At 42.1% G+C, this 19,272-nt stretch overlaps 1 protein-coding gene across 1 annotated transcript; it reads right to left on the bottom strand.

Moving 5' to 3' along the window:
- Nucleotides 1-15,259: 15,259 nt before the first annotated feature.
- LOC114846120 (GTPase IMAP family member 4-like) lies at nt 15,260-17,137 on the bottom strand. The gene is made up of 2 exons (XM_029134901.3): nt 16,979-17,137; nt 15,260-16,554 (listed from the first exon to the last, which is right to left on the bottom strand). Exons 1-2 carry the CDS (start codon nt 17,019-17,021, stop codon nt 15,482-15,484), a joined length of 1,116 nt encoding a protein of 371 aa, XP_028990734.2. The 5' UTR covers nt 17,022-17,137; the 3' UTR covers nt 15,260-15,481.
- Nucleotides 17,138-19,272: the final 2,135 nt, after the last annotated feature.

Here is a 19,272-nt window from a genome sequence, read left to right as displayed (position 1 = left end):
TGGCCAATAGACCAAGCTACTTCACCGGGCTGTCTGCGAGTTGGACGCTACGGTTCAGGAGCGGATTCAACCTGTTCAATGAGGCCGAATCCTTCTGCCGCTGCGGTATTCAAGGTGCGTTGGACATTGCGATGTTAAAAACATGCAAAAGAAAACACGGACACGACATCAAGTCTCTAGTCTCTAGTACAACGGGAGAAAACGAGACGCTTCAGGCCCGCTGTCCCCTCCGTCATCATGGGGAACGTGAGATCTCTGCCCAACAAGATCGACGAGCTTGCGGCGTTGAAACGGTACCAGCCGGAGTACAGAACGAGCAGCGTCCTGCTGTTCACAGAGACCTGGCTGACGTCACTCATCCCGGACTCGACTGTCGCACTGGACAATTTTCATCTGCTACGTGCGGACAGAACGGAGAACAGCGGTAAGAAGAGGAAGGGAGGGGGTCTGGCTGTGTTTGTGAACACCAGGTGGTGTATGCCACGACATTGCACTGTCAGAATTAAGCTGTGTAACAGAGACTTTGAGCTGTTGGCGGTAGGCATGAGGCCATTCTACCTGCCACGGGAGTTCACACAAGTTATATTAATTGCTGTGTACGTCCCACCCTCCGCTAACGCTGACACGGCTTCTGAGACCCTGCTCACAGTCACCAGTAGGCTGCAAACACAGCACCCACAGGCCCTCTTCCTGATCTCTTTAGACGGACTTTAACCATGCACCTCCTTCAGCTGCTCTGCCTACATACACCCAGTATGTGACCTGCCCCACCAGAGACAACAAAACCCTGGACTTACTCTACGCCAACACCAAAGAGGCTCAATGCTCAATGCAGGGAAAACGAAGGAGATGGTAGTGGATTTCCGCAGACAGCAGCCTGCTGTCATCCCACCGATGCACACCCAGGGAAGGGACATTGAGAGAGTGCACTCTTACAAGTACCTGGGTGTGCATCTAAACAATAATCTGGACTGGACTCATAACACGGATGCACTGTACAGGAAGGGTCAGAGCAGACTCTACCTGCTGAGGAGACGGCGGTCTTTTGGAGTGAGGGGGCCACTCCTGAAGACCTTCTACGACTCTGTGGTGGCATCGGCCATCCTGTACGGTGTGGTCTGCTGGAGCAGCAGCATCACAGTGAGGGACAGGAAGAGACTGGAGAGGATCATCAAGAAGTCCAGCTCTGTCCTGGGCTGCACTCTGGACACGGTGCAGGAGGTGGGTGAGAGAAGGGTCCTGGCTAAACTGACATCCATCATGGACCAGGACTCTCACCCACTGGAGGACTCTGCTCTGGAGAGCAGCTTCAGTAGCAGACTGATCCACCCTCGCTGTGTGAAGGAGAGATATCGTAGATCCTTCCTACCTGCTGCTGTCAGACTGTACAATCAGAACTGTTGACCACGTCCCACTACAGTCACTCACCCACTGCATCAGTGGTTTATATAGCAACCTGCTCATGTATAATGTTACCGGTACAAATCTTATATTGCCATTACCGTGCAATAACCCTGCAATGACCTCATACTCACTCTAACTGTACTGTACTGCTTTGTACTGTGCCAACACAAACTGTTCTGTACCTGTATTCTCGCTCATCTGTACTGCTGTTGTGAGAAGTAATTTCCCCACTGCGGGACTATTAAAGGTTTTCTTATTCTTACTTCCCCATCTGGCAACACTGCACAATATTCACCTTTAAGTCCATAAATGTGCACGAGCCACACTCGTCTCTCCTGGAGGTCCAATCTAGGTTTGGATGTCTGCCTCCATAAATCTGTGTGACCATCAGTTCCATTTCTTCAGTGAACCTGATAAGTGAGGATGAAATAGCAAAAGAAAATGGGGAGGTTACCCACGATGTCAATATAAATTAATCTGATTTTAGGCATGTCTATAATAAACAGCAAAGTCCGGGCTACAACGCTATAAATGTCGGTCACGTGCATCAAAAACAGACGAAAATATGAAACAATCACCCGTTAGTGTAACGCTTTTCATTGCAGCCTCTCTCCCTGGCCGTACGAAACTACTGAAGCCAGCTTGGACTTTTATCTTCTCATCTTATTGGCCTGCAGGAAACAAATAACAAACATGTAGATGTATGTTTCCGTGTCTGCACTGCACAGCTCCCCCTCATCGGTGCATGCGGCAACGTCAGAGCCCAGCCAGCAAAACTTGCTAAACATAATTTACAGAGTTGGCGCCACACGGCAGCCATACAAGCAAAAAGATGAGGTGCTTAAACAAGGTGGTGAGCATAGTCTAAAACAATGAAATAACAAAACCCATACCTGCATGTAGATGTAGGTTTCTGTGTCTGCACTGCACAGCTCCCCTGAATAAATTGACAGATAAACAAATTGCTACAATACAACAAAACACAAATTTGCCAACATGCCAACACGAGGAGCTCAGGTCACCAAGCTAATCCTCGTAGGTAAAACCAAAAATTACCGAACAAATCTAAACAAATTATTACGAGAATGACGAGTAATGTAATATAATGAGCAGCAAATAATGCACAGCAAAAACAGCAACACAAACTGATTTCTGCAAGAAAATGTAAGAATAAATCAAGCGCCTTTCTCCATACAACCTACCCTCATCGGTGCATGCGGCAACATGAGACGGGACAGACAGCGCAGGTAGTACGGAAACAAAAAAAGTTCAAAAAGTGCGGTGTGCAGTACGGAAAGTATTAGAGTGGACGAAATAAAAAAATCCAACAGATAAAATTCACAAATACAAATTTAAATTATTAACTGATTAAAACAAAAACACAATTTAATCTTAAAAGGATATCAACCATTTAAAAAAAAAAACTTCATTACACCAGCACGGGAAAAAATTGTGGCTCTACCGCTACAATAATTTTTGCAACACAAATAAACTCCTCAAACAAAAGCCACTATTCTAAAAGGACCTAAGGACATGCGCCAAAGAATAGCATAGCATACGCCACCAATACGCGTGGCAAGTTATGATCTGAAGAACGACGGACGCTAAGCTAATCGCTAGCTAAATGCTTTGTGTACACATTGCCATATAATACTACTGCTGTCCATATTACTGGCAAACACACTCCCTTTAAAAACAAAACTATTATATGTGCACACAATCTAAAGAAATAACATAATTAGTTATTCGAATTAAACAATTATTTACTTTTTTTGAGCTAGAGACTGTTTTCTTTGACAGGTTTTTTTTTAGACATGGAAGGTCCGACACCGAATGAACACCGCGCAGCAGCGGCTTTAGCTTCACTTTAGCTTGAATCGTAGCGTCTAACACCAGATGAAGCCGCTTGATTTCCTTACCAGACTCTTTTCATCCAGTAATTTGCTTCGGTTCTGAACACACTTCCTTATTTTCGCCCTTATCGCAATACTGGACAAACGGTACAATTGTGCATATAAACCTGAGCAGGTAACTGAACCAATCAGCAGCGCTCATAATGTGATTGACAGAGAAGAGGAGCCAACCAGGTAGGCGTGACAACAGTTTCTGGTGACGTGCGCACAATCTAAACAGCATCAAAACATAATGGACTCTATCGTGTATTGGCTCTACGATATCGTAGATCGTATAGACCCCAAAAATACAATAATTAGGCCCTGAAAAGCATGATAGTATGATTATGATGTCTTTGAACAAAAATCCAGATCTGTCCAGTCATCTGTGTTACAACTTTCCATCCTGACGCCTAATGATGTTGGAGTGATGAAAACTCACATTGTCCCAAACTATCACACACTTTGGCAGGTGATCTGAATGACACAAGGACTTGACATTCTGATGGCAATGCGATGAAGAGATGAACTAAAGATTTTGAGCAAGTTACAGGCTACATATAAAGCGACTGAGAAAAACTGTAATATCGTGCCTGCATTTCCAGATCACACTTGCACAGATTTAATTACTAAACTGGCAACAAAATGATCCGTTAGCAAAGTCCAACAACGTGTCTATACGGTAGATTGAACTAAAATAAATAACCTTAGGCGATAATATTTAAGGCTGCAGCTACCGAAAAGGGCTGGAGCGCTGCGGCAGTTTACAGTCGGTGCAGTCGCCATTTTAAAAATATGAATATTTTTAAACTTTGACCAAAATGACAAGTTACGTTGTCAATAAACACATAAATACACATACAATAGATGTATCGTACATATATCCTTTATTCATTCCAAACAACTTGGGCCATTTAAGTGATAAATATTAAAATTTACACGGAATTCACTACCCATCTGTCGTTGCTTGCGTCTCTAAACGTCAGTGTCCAACTGCAAAAGGGGAACCCCCGTGACTGCGCGCCTTATATAGACTCGGTCGGGCCAAGCGTTTGTTGTTACCATGACATTGACTGACGCACGCGCTGACGTGCGTGAGCGAAAACGGCAAAATGTTTTTTATACAACTGACATATTTTAGATGTGAACTTCACAACATAGATTTGTTTTTAATTTATTTCTTTGAATAATGTGTACATAAGTATTTCAGGTATTTATAATGTATTGATCAATTCAATTTAAAACACTTTCTCTCTATTATTAATCCCTGAAGCCCAATTAAGGAAAAGCATCCAGGAAAATTAATATTACTAATAAGATCAATTAAAAGCGTCATTGTACAGGACAGCATTCAGATGGATAACTACTGCTGGGATTACAGTGTTTCTCCTATTTGGGTCCTGCATCAGGGAGTCTGTGTCCTGATGGGAGCCACTGGAACATGGGACTTAGGATGTGAGGGGTCCCCACAGATTTCTTTCTTTGCAGGCTAATGGAATTAAACCAGGAGGCGACGGAGAAAGCGAGCACACTCAATAACGAAGTAGTAGAAGAGCCGCACAGTTGGCTTCCGTAAATTAAGACGTTGTGCTGTTGCTTCAAGTCTGCTTGTACAAATCTCATCAGGACTTCCAGAAAAACAAAGAACATTTAAAGAAGAACAAATGTTGTATAAAAACTTGAAATGTAACTACAGACAAGTCAAAGCTACAATAGAGGAGTGGAACTACTGGTACTATTGTACATTTAGCTACAGTACAGTTATGCCACTTCTTCAGTAGACGTGTCTGTGTAAATGTCTTCAATAAATCTAAACCCATTCTTGGTCAAATCTTAGAGCTTTTGTTTGAAGCAGAATGTGGTGGAAATTTTCCATAAAGAAGCAGATGAGAGAGTTGTCCTTTTGTGCGATTTATTGAAAAAATAAAGAAAATAAAAATAGTGGGGAAAGCAAATAAAAAGCATGATGTTGATCGTGCACATCAACAAACCAAAAACCAGCTGGGGAGATCAGTGCACACACCACGAAGGTGTGATGCAAAGAGCCCACGATCCTCAAGTTGCTTCTTCCTTTTAGCTTCTCTGTCCGACTAGGGTGGAATGTCTTTCTAACCCAATCAAATTACATGCACCATCTCCTCCCTGTCGCAGTGTGTGTGAAGATATTTACATTATCACACCTGCATTGTTATCCTACTACCTATGAGAAAGGAGCACCAAGTCTCAACAGACAGAGACACAACTCCCCGACCTTGGGTTTGGGAGCTAGAGTTGAGAGTCTATCAGGCAGAGACAACCATTGAACAATGTAGGTGAAATGTCAAATGCATACACTAAGACAAAACATAAGATATTAATTGCAGAACATAAGTCATAAATCGTATAATAACTGCATAGAAGTAAGGAAGAGACATAGAAATAAGGAAGAGACAATTTTTGCCATAACACTCCCCCCTTTTGATTACACATTAATCAAACCATAAAAGAATAAAAATTGTCAACATCACATTCTTTAATAATAAAAGATCCTTGCAAATGAAACAATAAGGGTATTAACTCATCAAGATTCAAAATACACCTTCACATAAAATGCAAGTAACTTAGGGACAAAAGGTTGGGAGCTGTTTGGTGGGTAGTTATACAAGAATAACCTCTGTATGAGCATGTGAAGAAAATAAGTCCATAATCATATTTGTATCAGATTATATTTTGTGATCAGATAGCCTAAAACCATCGTCAAAGTCATTAAGTGAATTAGAGTTGGGGTTTTTGAACATAGTGCATTGTGTCATTTGACAGTGATTGCTGAGGTCGCACGCATGATGAGACCTCTAACCAGTGGGATAACGCAAAAACCAGAACCAGAATGATGATGCATATTGCCGCTTGTGTTGTCTTTCATCTGTAGATGAAGGATAAAACTAATTGTAGCAGTGAATAAAGTGATTGTGAGCAAATTAAACACCAAGTCAACTTCAGGATATTTAACCTCAGTGTTGTTGTGAAATTTACTCATTCAAAAGTAGTGTGTAAAGTTACATAGAAACATCATATGATAAAGGCAATAATCAGAGTAACATAAAATGAAGTCTAACACAACATGGTTACAATTGATGTCTGTAACGATCTGCTTCTTCCTGTTGAACAGTAGCGTTAGATTGTTTCCAACCTGTTGACACCTTGACAGTTTGTTGGGGTTCTTCAGGTTGTGATCAGCTGATCACAGAGACACTTGGGATTCGTTATCAGCGCCAGGTTTCCTCCCAATGTCGTCTGAGTCACTGTCACTCCCGTGATGTAAAGAGTCTACACGTCGTCCAGCGTCGGCAACTCAAGGCTGCTCATGTGTGTGTTTTCTCAGGAGCGTGTGTGTAGATGTATGGTCTGATAGTGTGATTCATTGGCGCAGCTTCAGGCGGCGCTTGGCTCACACCTTTAGCTGAACGGTCAACGCAGCCTCGCCTCAGTGCGTGTGTGAGCACAGCGAGGGTCGTCCTTCTCAGTTCTTTTCTTTAGTGGTGAATTCTCCGTGAGATGTAGATGGAGGGTCGTCTGTTGGATCCGGGACCTTCCTGCAGTAGATGGAGTGGATCCAAGTCACTCTTTCTGTGATCTTTACAGCCGTGTGGGTCGTCAGAAGGACCTGGAAGGGGCCTCGCCATCGTTTGGAGTCCCAGCACTTCCTCCTGAACTCCTTAACGATCGCCCGTGCCCTGGTTGGATGGTGTAGTGGTCCTGTCGCCTGCTTTCACCTGTTGGGAAATCTGAATTATGGGGAAAAAGTGTTTGGGCAGTACGGCTGCCATCAGGCCCAAACCAGACTCCATGGCTACAGGTGGAACCATTCGTCTGCCAGAGTCTGCGTTCCTGTGAGGTAAAAAATGTTTAAAGCACAGGGAGAGAGGAAGGAAAGGATAGAGAGAGTTGGAGAGGGAACAAGGATCAGGAGAGGGAGGGGTTGTCGGGCAGCGACCTTCGCAGCAGCGTCTGCAGCTGCATGTCGGCAGAAACAAAGTCATCACTGATGGTGTGAGTCGGACGGTTAAAAACAGCATTAGCTGTAGGCAGCAGGACAGCGTCCAGCAAAGCAGCAACCTAATCATGATGTTAGATAAGTTTGCAATCAGACTTCAAAAGCTTCCTATATTTCCACAGAGAACCAAAGTGTCACAAGCATCTGTGGAGTCTGTGTAGATGGTAACAGTCTCTCCTTCTGCTAGTTTACTAGCTTCAGTCAACGCGATCAACTCTGCAGCCTGAGCAGAGTAGTGTCTTAGCAAAGCGCCAGACTTCAAGACGGCCTCTTGATAGTAACGTTCAGCATGTTGAGCAAAGTGGTGTTGCATCTAAGCCATCGGGCTGTAGAAAGATGTGATCTATTCCAAAAGAATCAAAGACAGCATGAGGACAAAAGAACAGAAGTCGTACAACCTGATTTCTCATCCACTGTTTGAGTGAAAGGTCGCATAGGGTCAGATCAGTAGCTTAGTGGTGTTTGCAGTAACGCCATCTATGGCTTCCTTTAAGAGGGTGTTGTTGTTTACATGGTCTGTGGTCAGATTTAGGTGTGATGACCACTGGTTCACATCCTCTGATTGAACCTACATCATGTCTGTGTGTGAGCCACAGGGAAGCAGGGCTTCCTGTAAGGCTGAGTGTTGGGTCAGAGCGTCCTCTGAAAAATTAAAATAAAAACAAAAGCATGTAATGTGGGTAAATACGTCACATGGGGTCAGAAGTCGTTCACCAGTCTCCACCCCGTTGACATCTGTTCACGAAAGGCCCCCGTCCTGCATCTGTCTCCATCATGTTTTCACAGAGGGACGTGTGGAACTGTAGAATAAAAATAAAAATCTTTTTTGCTCGTTAGTAAAAGAAATCACAAGCGCAGACCTGTGTTTATCCCAAAAGAGGGAAGTTGAGGTCAGTTTGTGTGTGTGTGTGAAATAATAACTCTTCAAACCTCTCATCAGGACCAGAAGACACGTGCTGTACAGGACAGGTCAGATGTGTCTCTGGAGGTCGGATCACATGGAAACAAGCTGTGATGCAGCCTGTGTGAGGGCCTCAGTTACAGCCCCCCCTCAGCAGTCAATGATAAGAGCACAGCTGAGCTGAAGTTAACAGCAACAAAAGAGGGATTATTTAGAATGTCTGTAGATGTAACCTGCACTCCGTCTGGAGTGGAAATCAATCAAATACCTAATTTACACATCAGATGTCTTCCTAAAAATTTAACTGGGCACAAGTTTGAAAGCAAAAATGAATGTTAAAGTGTCTTGCTGTCAGATGTTGCACAATACAGTGAAAGAATAAGTTTTTAATAGTTTAATAGTCTGGCACGTACAGTAATTATTATTACTTCTCTCTAATAGTCAGCTTCCCTTTAATAGTCATTAATAGTCGGTTTCAGTCGGTCTCAGTCTTCCTATAGGTCTGTTTTTGTTTTTGTTTTGTTTTCCTATAGTCTGTTTTATTCTTTTTTTCTATAGTCTGTTTTGTTTTCCTACAGTCTTCTAGTCTGGCCAGACAAACTTATAGTGTGCACAAATATTTTTAGAAACATGGAGGATTTTATTACTGAATTTGTTGCAAATTGAAATAGTTTAAACCCATCAGACTGCAAAGTCATGCAGCAGTTGTCATTTAGCTGTTTGTCATTATTTAAAAATCACTGTGGGATTTTTTTTTTTTTTTGAGCAAAAAGCGATTCTTCATTGCGAGCAGATAAGCATGAACATGAATTTGAGCGTGTATCAGCTGTAAGCGTGTTTCTTCATTGCGTGTATGAATGTGTGTGTGTGTGTGTTTGCGGTACCGTCTTCTACGTCACGTGAAAAGGAACCGTCACCTTCCTCCTTCCCCAACCATCAGTCTGATGTGAGCACCAGTGGGTGGAGCCTGATGTAGATGGGACAGTTGTTCCTCGATGACAGACCTTTCCTGGATCCTCAGATGCAGCTCTATTTGTTACGAACTCGCCCCGTCGGTTCCGAACCAGCGGGGTTTGACAGGGAACCCTACTAACTCCTCCCGTCGGTTCCGAACCGACGGGACTTTGACGGAACCCTGGGGCAGGAGAGGGAATGCGGTGGAGAGAGGCGGTGACAGCACCCGCTCCAAGCGGGGAGAACTACGGCTCTCACGGAGCCGGGAGGAGAACGCGCTCACACTGAGCGGAGGCTTCAGGCACCACGGCCGACGTGCTTCCAGCACACAGCTCTGTGTAATCCCTCACACAGACACCTGGCCGCAACCGGCAGACCAGGTCGCAGGGAACACAGGAGAGGGGGAGACCCCAAATGCACGACCCAAACACAGTGACTTAACAGTTAACATAAGGTGGTTTATTTAAATACAACAAAAACTCACTGCACCGCAGGACTCAGTTCAACACAAAGGAAGAACTAAAAATCACTGCATTGCAGGAAAACGATAAACAACCTAATTCACTATCTAAAACTAAACGCTCCGTACACTACGAGCAAAAATCCTAAACCTGAAACATAAGACCTAAACATGAAACATAAGACACTCACAAAACTTACGTGGTGGGACAGGACATAAACAAAACCAAAACTCCTTTACATCAACAGCTCTCCTCAACGTAACAACGGGGTAGCATCCAACTACACCGAGCGTACACACCAGCAATGTGTCGAACAAAAAACATCCCTTAAATACAACAAACCAAACAGGTGGGTCAACTAATTACACAGGAAATTAAAAACTCAAACACAGACCCACCAAAAGTCCCAGGAGCGCCTCTAGCGGCGTGGAGGCTGAATGTCACACTATTGGGCCGATCATGTCTGAAGCCTCTCCTGTTGTTTGAACCAGTGTCTGTGTCAGAGCACGTCTTCTCTGCTGTTTCTCTGTCCTTGTTTTCCTTTGCTGATTGTCATGAGCAGGTGTCTGTGTCAGACACACACGCATGTATGACAGTTTCACGGCCTCTGAAGCTTCAGACACAGTGTTTTCATGCTGGTGCAGGGCCTGTAGTAGCTGGTTCATCTGATGAGCCCAGAACGTGATGGCTGCAGACGTTGTGGGAGTCGGTGAGGTCATGCTGTGGTCTGTGTCTTCCAGCTGCTGTGGTATCAGAGCTTCCACCCTGTTCTGGTTGTTGGTCGGCGCTTCTCCTTCGGTTCTTCTGCTGATGGTGGGAAAGGAGTTTAGATCCGGATTTACCCTCATCGCGCTCAGTTCTGCATTAGAATAGAGAGCAGAAACAATGGGAGCATTTGCTCTTGGCATGACATGTGTGTGTGTGTGTGTGTGTGTGTGTGTGTGTGTGTGTGTGTGTGTGTGTGTGTGGCGAGTGCAAACAATTCTTCCCCAGAGTTTTTATCTCCTTTTTTTTCCGTTACTCTCATCTCTCTTTTGTTTCTTTTAGGGGTTTAGTTTCAATAGTCTTGCTTTTTCAAATCTTTTCTTTTGTCTCTAATTTTTCTTTTAAGGTGCGTATGTCCTTTTACACAAAGCGATTCTCCTTTTGAACCCATAACCAGTTTCCCACTCATGGAAACATGAAATGCACTAATAACCATATTTACTTTTTACTGTTGTAATGCTGCAGTCTGGTGGTGGAGACTTAGATCGCCCCGAACCCATCTTTCAGAGTCCCGGCGGTTTCCTGCCTTAGATTTTTTGTGTGTTCCGGCCGGAACCTTCCCAAAATGCCTTTTTATCGGACGTCTCCGTAAAAAGGGAACCAACCTGATCTGGCGACAGAGCCTTTCACGAAGTATTTCCTCAACGTTAGGCCCCTCTAGGCCCGGGTCCCTCGTATCTTGAAAATACTTCACTCTGCAAACGCGCTCCCTCTTTCAGAAGCCGTCTTTTATACTCAGTCCCCCACGTGTGGACCACGCACAGATTAAAAAAAACATGTCTGTATCCTCAGTACAGACGGAAGCTCGGTTCCACGAGCCAACCCTTAGCAACCGACGTCTCACCACCCAGAGCAGACTTTGATCTAATTAAGAACATGTATTATTGGGATTATTATTTTCTCGATCTAATTAATTTTTCCTAATCAAATTAAGTGTTTCAACCAAATAGAAGATTTCTTTTCTTTTTTTTTTCAACCAATTGAAATGTTTCAGCTAATTTAAAAATAAAAGTTCCAATCTTTTTGTTTTTCCCAAATCAAAAGAATCTCTCTCACCGAGCCGAGCCAAATTAGGATTTGAGTTTGAATCTGAGTTTGTGGATCTCGTCAGAGGTCATCCAGACGGGTGAGCAGTCCTCCCAGCTCTGAATGTCTGTAGAGGTTTGGAGGCTGAGCGACCCTAGTCCTCAGGACTATCGTCCCTGGTCACACCGTCCAGACGACCTGCCGCGGGATCCTGCCGACAACGCCAATTTCTGTGGTGGAAATTTTCCTTAAAGAAGTAGATGAGAGAGAGTTGTCCTTTTGTGCGATTTATTGAAATAATAAAGAAAATAAAAATAATGGGGAAAGCAAATAAAAAGCATGGATGTTGATCGTGCACATCAACAAACCAAAAACCAGCTGGGGAGATCAGTGCACACACCACGGAGGTGTGATGCAAAGAGCCCACGATCCTCAAGTTGCTTCTGCCTTTTTTGCTTCTCTGTCCGACTAGGGTGGAATGTCTTTCTAACCCAATCAAATTACATGCACCATCTCCTCCCTGTCGCAGTGTGTGTGAAGATATTTACATTCTCACACCTGCATTGCTGACGTCCAACTATCTGTGAGAAAGGAGCACCAAGTCTGAACAGACAGAGACACAACTCCCTGACCTTGGGTTTGGGAGCTAGAGTTGAGAGTCTATCAGGCAGAGACAACCATTGAACAATCTAGGTGAAATGTCAAATGCATACAGTAAGACAAAACAGATATTAATTGCAGAACATAAGTCATAAATTGTATAATAACTGCAAAGAAATAAGGAAGAAACAATTTTTCCCATAACACAACCCCATCACTCGTCAGTGCACTCTGTGAACTCTGAAACGTTAAAAGAATACTGTTGTGTAGTATGAACAGCAGTTGGTAGCACGTAAGTAGGAGGAAGCCTTTTTTGTTGTAAATACGTTTTTCTCATGTTGATGTTAGGAGCATAAGGAAGTCGCCCTGTCCTTTATTTTCCACATTTATTTTCAAGCAGGTTAATTAGGGTGTGGAAGGATGTGTTTTGTCTGTTATTTTGGGCACTGCTCTTTTTCGAAGCCAATAAATGCTACAAACATATTTTGGCTTTGGTTTGGTTACTTGGGCTTGACAGGAGGGGAAGACAGGATCTTGGCCCTAGACTGAGGTGTAACAGCCTTGATCAGTGAAATGGGATTCTCTGTAACATGCGATGTAAGAAAATAAAATGTTTAAATCACAAAGTGGAAGAAATTTAGATTTACAGTATAGCATATAAACATTTCATGTATTTGAAGTAAATTTAAAAATAAATTCATGGACTCACACACACACACACACACACACACACACACACACACACACACACACACACACACACACACACACACACACACACACACACCTTCTTTGGAGCGGTCTTGGAGGCCTGGGAGCTTCAGGGTCCTGCTCAGTATCTTAGCTGTTCCTGGAACTGCACTCTTCTGGACAGAGATCTCAGATGTTGTTCCTGGGATCTGCTGGAGCCTCAACCAAGTGCTGGATGCTTTCAGGGGCATTTTTACACAGCCTGCACCTGGGGCCCTGCCTGATGTGGTAGATCCCAATCTCTGTTGATCTGGTACTCAGAGCCCACTCCTGTGCTGCTGGGATCAGTGCCTCTGTGCTGTCTCTGTGTGGCCTCTAGGGTTGTTTTACACTTTCCCATTGAGTTCTGGTGATGACCGATGAAGGTTCTTAGAGTCCTGTTGATCTTCTATAGTTCCAAGCAGGGCTACATGAAGTGAATGTGGGAACTATGGATACTACGAAAGCCAACATCTAGGCTAACACTAAAATAACTAGTACAATGCTCTAATAATACTTAATATTAGTTTTCATTTTTTCCTTCATCTATATCATCTTCAAATAGTATTAATAGTATAATAGTAAACGACAGTACTTACAGCTAAGATTATGAAGCTTTTTTTTGGTTGTTGTGTTGTGTGTCCCTCTACAAGGTTAGTAAAGCTGTAAGCTGCAACCAGTCAAGTGAGAAAAAAAGGAGACTTATCTAGACTTGTATAGCCATGCCACTCCCTATACTATATACAACTCTCAACTCCATCAGTGTTATGGTGGACTGAACCTGACTGGCACTGAAACCAAATGCAGAGAGGTGAACGAATGATATTAACAACTACCTAGAATCACTGCAGGCCTAAACTGAAAAAGAACATAACAGAGCCCCCCAGTGGTCACCTCCTGGCAGCCTACTACAGTTTGGATTCGAGGCACATTTGATCATCTACAGTGGAGAGAAACACTAAGAACTGTTTAATAGGTTCCTGCTTGAAATGTGATCTGATCATTAACAACGAGAGTCTGGAAACTGGAGTCAGATACTGACAAACAATCAATCAATAAAACAAAGATAATGATGTTTAAAAGAATTAATTATGTTTCTTGCCTTGGAGAGGGATGACCTGCATATCTGGCGTGGACTAGAAAAGCTCACACCATGTTACTCTGCTGAGGGGACTACCATGAACACTTGTGTTATATGTACCTTGGCAGTCATGCATTACAGTATATTGCATATTAGATGTGCATCATTGGCACAGCCACACCATGCACTTGAGCATTGTAGCCCTGTGAAGACACCCCATTAGCCAAGCGTTGCATCGCGAATCAGTCGTGCATAAGTGTTAACCAGGTAGCAATTTCAGCACATACCAAGCTGTGTACGTAGCAAAGCCATATGCACTGTATAATCTAAACCATGACTGTTGTGTTAAAGTCATGTTAAAGTTACATAGGTCTTGACTTTGGAATTAACATAGGAAAGGATGACTTGGCACTATGTATCCTGCCAACACCAAGGCCTCAATGCCAAAATTAGGGTTAATGTAATGGTTGTTAAAGAGAAGGTTTTTTTGTAAAGAACTTTATTAAAGTGTCTTGGTTTTTTTTTCTGTGGTTCTCCTTGACTCTGATTCGGGCAGTGACAATCACTGTCTTACTGCCTGATAATCACTTCTTCTGTAATTTAAGTATATTAATGTATTTTACAACACAATGGGAGTGTGACTCACACACTGAAAATTTTCTTGCATGATCTGGTTATTATTTCCTGACCTCAGTCTGCAGTGCCAGAATAAGTTGTACAGTTGGGGTTTAATACGACCTTCCTCCAATCGAAGCAGGTACACAAGGAGACACAACGTACCTGTTAGTGGAACAATGCAAACATCTCATGCAGAGGTGCAGGAAGCTTCCTACATCCAGTACAGAATCATGCTGCCATTTACAGAGCTGTGTGTTAGTGGCACTACTAAACTACCTTTATTCAAGGACTCCAACTTAACCTTATTGTAACTTAACCCTCATGCCCCCCTCTAAAAAACTCCCCTATGAGACCTTCATGGCAAAAAAGACACGCACATAAAAACTGTTAAAAAATCATCATCATCATCATCATCATCATCATCATCAAATAATTTCCCTCTGGGAATAATAAAGTGTTTAGAATGTTGAATCTTTTGAATCACCTAAACAACTTCAGACCTGCCCAAAACCATATAATCAATTTCAGGATTGTAAATGTCATTTTATCTTCTGAGTAGGATGTGACACTGGTGACCACGATAGTGTGGGATTCACTGTGTGTTACACACAAGTGTTAATAAAGAAGTGAACTATGAAAACGTAATTACATACATTTATACTCTCTGCTTAGACTTCTTCACTTGCATTTTATCAAATTGCAAGCAGCTATTTTGAACATTGATCTAATATTGAATAAATGTAAAACATGGCATAAGGGGGGGTTAATTACATTGACCCACACCTCCACAATAAATGGATAATGGACTAATTACTTTATTTGGGAAAAAAGATTATACATTAAATCATCCAAAACTTACACTAGATGGTATCATGACAATGATGAGTATTAGGAGTTTTACTAATTTTTCTAGCACATTTTATCTCAATTGTGCCAGAAATACAATAATCTTGATTGCCCAAGTAATAATTGTAGATTTATTGCAAGAGGAGTTAAACTACTTGGATTTAAAATCACTCAAGACAGACTGCACGTTTGTTGAATTCCTTTACCAAGTTCAGTAAATGCCTCTGTAAATAACTGGCCAAATTTAATCCAAGGATTGGATTCCTCAGCTTCCTTTCTGGCCTGAGCCTCATACATGGATCTAATCCTTTCTTCTTCATCCTTCTTTTCTCTTGCAAGTTTTTCCTTTAGGTCATTTAACTCTTTGCTTTTTTCTTGTCTCTCTCTTTTTCTCTCCTCCTCTCTCTCTTTCCTCTCCCTCTGTCTCTTCTCATCCCTCTCATCTTTCTCTCTTTTCCTCTCTTCCTCCCTCTCTTTTTTCTCTTGCTCCCTCTGAGCTTGCATTTCTTCTTGTATTTTCTTCGCCTGTTTCTCATATTTTTCCTCTATTTTTCGTTCCATTTCCTCTTGTTCTCTGCGTATTTTGTCTTCCTGCTCTTTCAGGATACGCTGTTTCTCCTTCTCTATTGCTCTTTCTGCCTCTTGCAAATCCTTGTTGGTGTAATGACTTCCTCCATTTTCGTTCACTATGTTCCTAATCTTTTGCATCAGCTCATTGACCTGAGAACGATTCTCTTTGTCCTTGTTATTGAAGACATGATACTGGTTGTTACATCTGGCCACAAGATGCTGAAGGCCTGGTGATCCTTTCATGAAATCTTCAATGGTTTCATCAAGGTCATCACCACGAGTAAAGAGAACCATGCTGTATTTGTCTGCAGCCTCACCGAAGACTTGTTGAATCTTCTCCACTGACTTCTCTTCCTCTTCAGTGAACCTTCCCACACTGACGACCACCAGAAAGACATGGGGTCCAGGAGCAGCAAAGGAGATGCACTGACTTAGATCTTTGGTGGTTTTCTCCTCGTCGTATCTGGTGTCAAACAGACCTGGGGTGTCAATGACAGCAACCTGCTGTTCACCCAGCAAAGCTTGTTCTTTTTTGCAGAAAACAGTCAGAGACTGAGCACCGCACTTTGACTCAAAAGCCTTTCGACCCAGTATCGTGTTTCCACTGGCACTTTTTCCGATTCCAGTCTTTCCCACCATCACAATCCTCAGCTCTTCATCATTTGTGATCAATCCTATGTAGATAACAAATAAAATTTTAAACCATCTCATGTAAAACAAATTTTGCTTTGTGATGCTTTGTGATCACTTTGTGATGTTTGTAATGTGTCAATTCATTGTTCTGCTCCATCTGTCAGCAAAGACCAAACATGTCTAGACTCACATTTTACAGAACAAGGTCTCTTGTAGCAACAGCATTTTAAAAACTTTGCTTCTCTGAATTCAAATAGTTCGTGAAATAAGGTTTAATTGACAGCCTAATGTAAAAACCTGACTTCAGAGTAATATAACGAGCAATGAGTTTGAATTAGTAGGTGAGATGTTGTTGTGAGATGTATGTTCACTGTATTACATCATGTCAAATCATATTTAGGTTTACTTACAAATCATCAAATATCATATATCATTTTATAATACAATTGTAGCATCATGACTCACCTGCTTTGCTGAACACACTTGGGTTGTTAAAGGTGCCGTCCATGACTCAAAGAAGCAGTGCAGCTACTGAAGACTTGGCCCTTGTTGGTTTTACTACGACACAGATGCCGATGGTTCTGCTGCTGCAGCTTTTATATGATCTTCAACCAAAACCACACCCTCCCTCAGCTTCATAATGAAAGTGAAAGCAAAACTGTTGCAAAGTTGTAGTAGTGATCTGACTCCAGATCAGGTTTCTACAGGACCATGAGGAGGAGCCCAACACTCCAGAGTGACGTTCTTCCCAAAGAGGGTTAACCCCCCCCCCCGTTCTTGTCACTGTTACCTGAAAACCAAATCAATCCAAATGACAACAACACAAAGTGTGTGTCACTACAGAAACAGTAAAACAAGCAGCACTGACAGTAATACTGCCCTGGATTCAAACTCCTTCACTAGGAGACAGTGATAAATGTCTGGGTTTGCCTTTAGTGGCAGCAACACGTGGGACGTAAGTTTGAATAAGAGAAAACATCAACGTCTGTGTCCAGGAGTCTGAGTTTGTTGGCAGCAAAGAGAATTAACAATAAACTCTGACAAAGTCCAAGCATTGAGTATGTTGATTATGTTAGAATAAGCAGTCATCAATCAGGAAGTTACTTATAGATGATTGACAGGGCAAATGTCAAGTGAAATCAAAAGTCAATGAAAATGCATGAACATAATATAGTTGTTAATAAATGCAGTATTTGATTGTACAGTAATAGCTGATTAAAACACTGAAGCAGCAAACTTCAAACCTTACAAAAGGGGGCTGTCAGCGACTCATCCTACATCTATTCATATGGCAACAAATCATCTGCTTTACATAGTGATGGTTCTGTTTGGCTTTTTTCCTATCAGGGGTAACCACAGAAAATAAGTCACACGGATGTTTTGGCCAGTTTGGATGCTGGATTCCCTTCCTGACGCAAGTCCTCTATTTAAATGGTCTGAACAGACTAAAGACTAAGGAGTGGACAGCAAAGATATGAGAATAATAATTTGGCACATCTGTTTTTTTACAACCAGGAGACTGGAGACATCTGATGTCCTCCACAACCACAGGACAAAATATCAAACAAATAAAATGGGAAACTTAGGGAGGACTAGATTAAGTGACCGGTGATGGATTAGTGGATAAACCAAGCTAAAGAAAAACAAGCAGGTCATTCTGAAGCAGATCTTGGTGGCAGGAAGAAGTCAGAGAAGCTGCTGACCACATGCAACAAACATCACCTGGTCTGAATCTGTTCTGAGTTTTGCTTTTTTATTTATATGGTTTAAAAAATGATTCTAGTTTTGCTGATTGTCAAATAGACAAACGTCTGCACCCAGTGGGTCTGGATGAGTCTGGAAAGATTGAAAATAAACCAAAAACAGATCTGAGCACAAAGTCTTAGAGCTGCAACTGAGAAGCCATGAAGCGTCAGCTTCAGCATGGACACAAGTCTGACCTTTAAAAGAATTAGCAAGACAAACCAATACTGATAAAAAAACACAGTGTTGGTAAGTGATCCATTGCAGCAGCTCGGCCCGACCCACTGCACTGAGGCACTAATGGTTGTTGTTTGTCCTTTTCCACTGAATGGGTGGAGGCATTTCCAGGAAATCAGCCCACTTCAATGAGAAATTTTTTTCTAGTTTTACTTTCGGTACTGTGTCGTAAATTGGTCCCTCTGCCTCATTATCCTTTAAATCTCTCCACACATATGATGGATAAACATCTACTACTGTACATTACTAATATAATAATAATTCTTTCTTATCTTAAATTGGATTTCTGATGTCATAGACTTTTTAGAAAGTTATAGGAACACTCCTTATGTTATGTTTTGGCTCCAATAGTCATCGTAGTCATCATAGGAGGGATGTTGGGTTATAGAAAGAAAAAAAACTAAGAGAAAGTTGAAATGACTTGTGATGCATTAATGATGCGTCTCCAGCAAAATGAGACTCAGGGTCACGACCCTCTATACCCTCTAAGCAGTTGGAGTTAGAGCACATTAGAAAAAAGAACCCAAATATACAGATATCTATGTATAATGTACAGCACAGCATGTGATGAAATCTGTGGGGAAATGCTTGGTTTTACAATGTCAGTCAAACCATTACATTAATATATACAAAAATGCAAATATACTTGAATAATAAAGTATAAATTAAGTTTTTATTTTTTCCCCAAGCATGTAAAAGAAAATAAAGTAACAATAAGTGAGGTGAAGAAAAGAAATAAACAATAGAGAATAGGTTGTACATTTACAATACAACAAAGT

This window comes from Betta splendens, chromosome 19 (assembly GCF_900634795.4).
Source record: "Betta splendens chromosome 19, fBetSpl5.4, whole genome shotgun sequence".
Classification (NCBI taxonomy): Eukaryota; Metazoa; Chordata; class Actinopteri; order Anabantiformes; family Osphronemidae; genus Betta; species Betta splendens.
The sequence above is the reverse complement of the archived record's forward strand: the minus strand, read 5'-3'. Positions and strand labels throughout refer to the sequence as shown.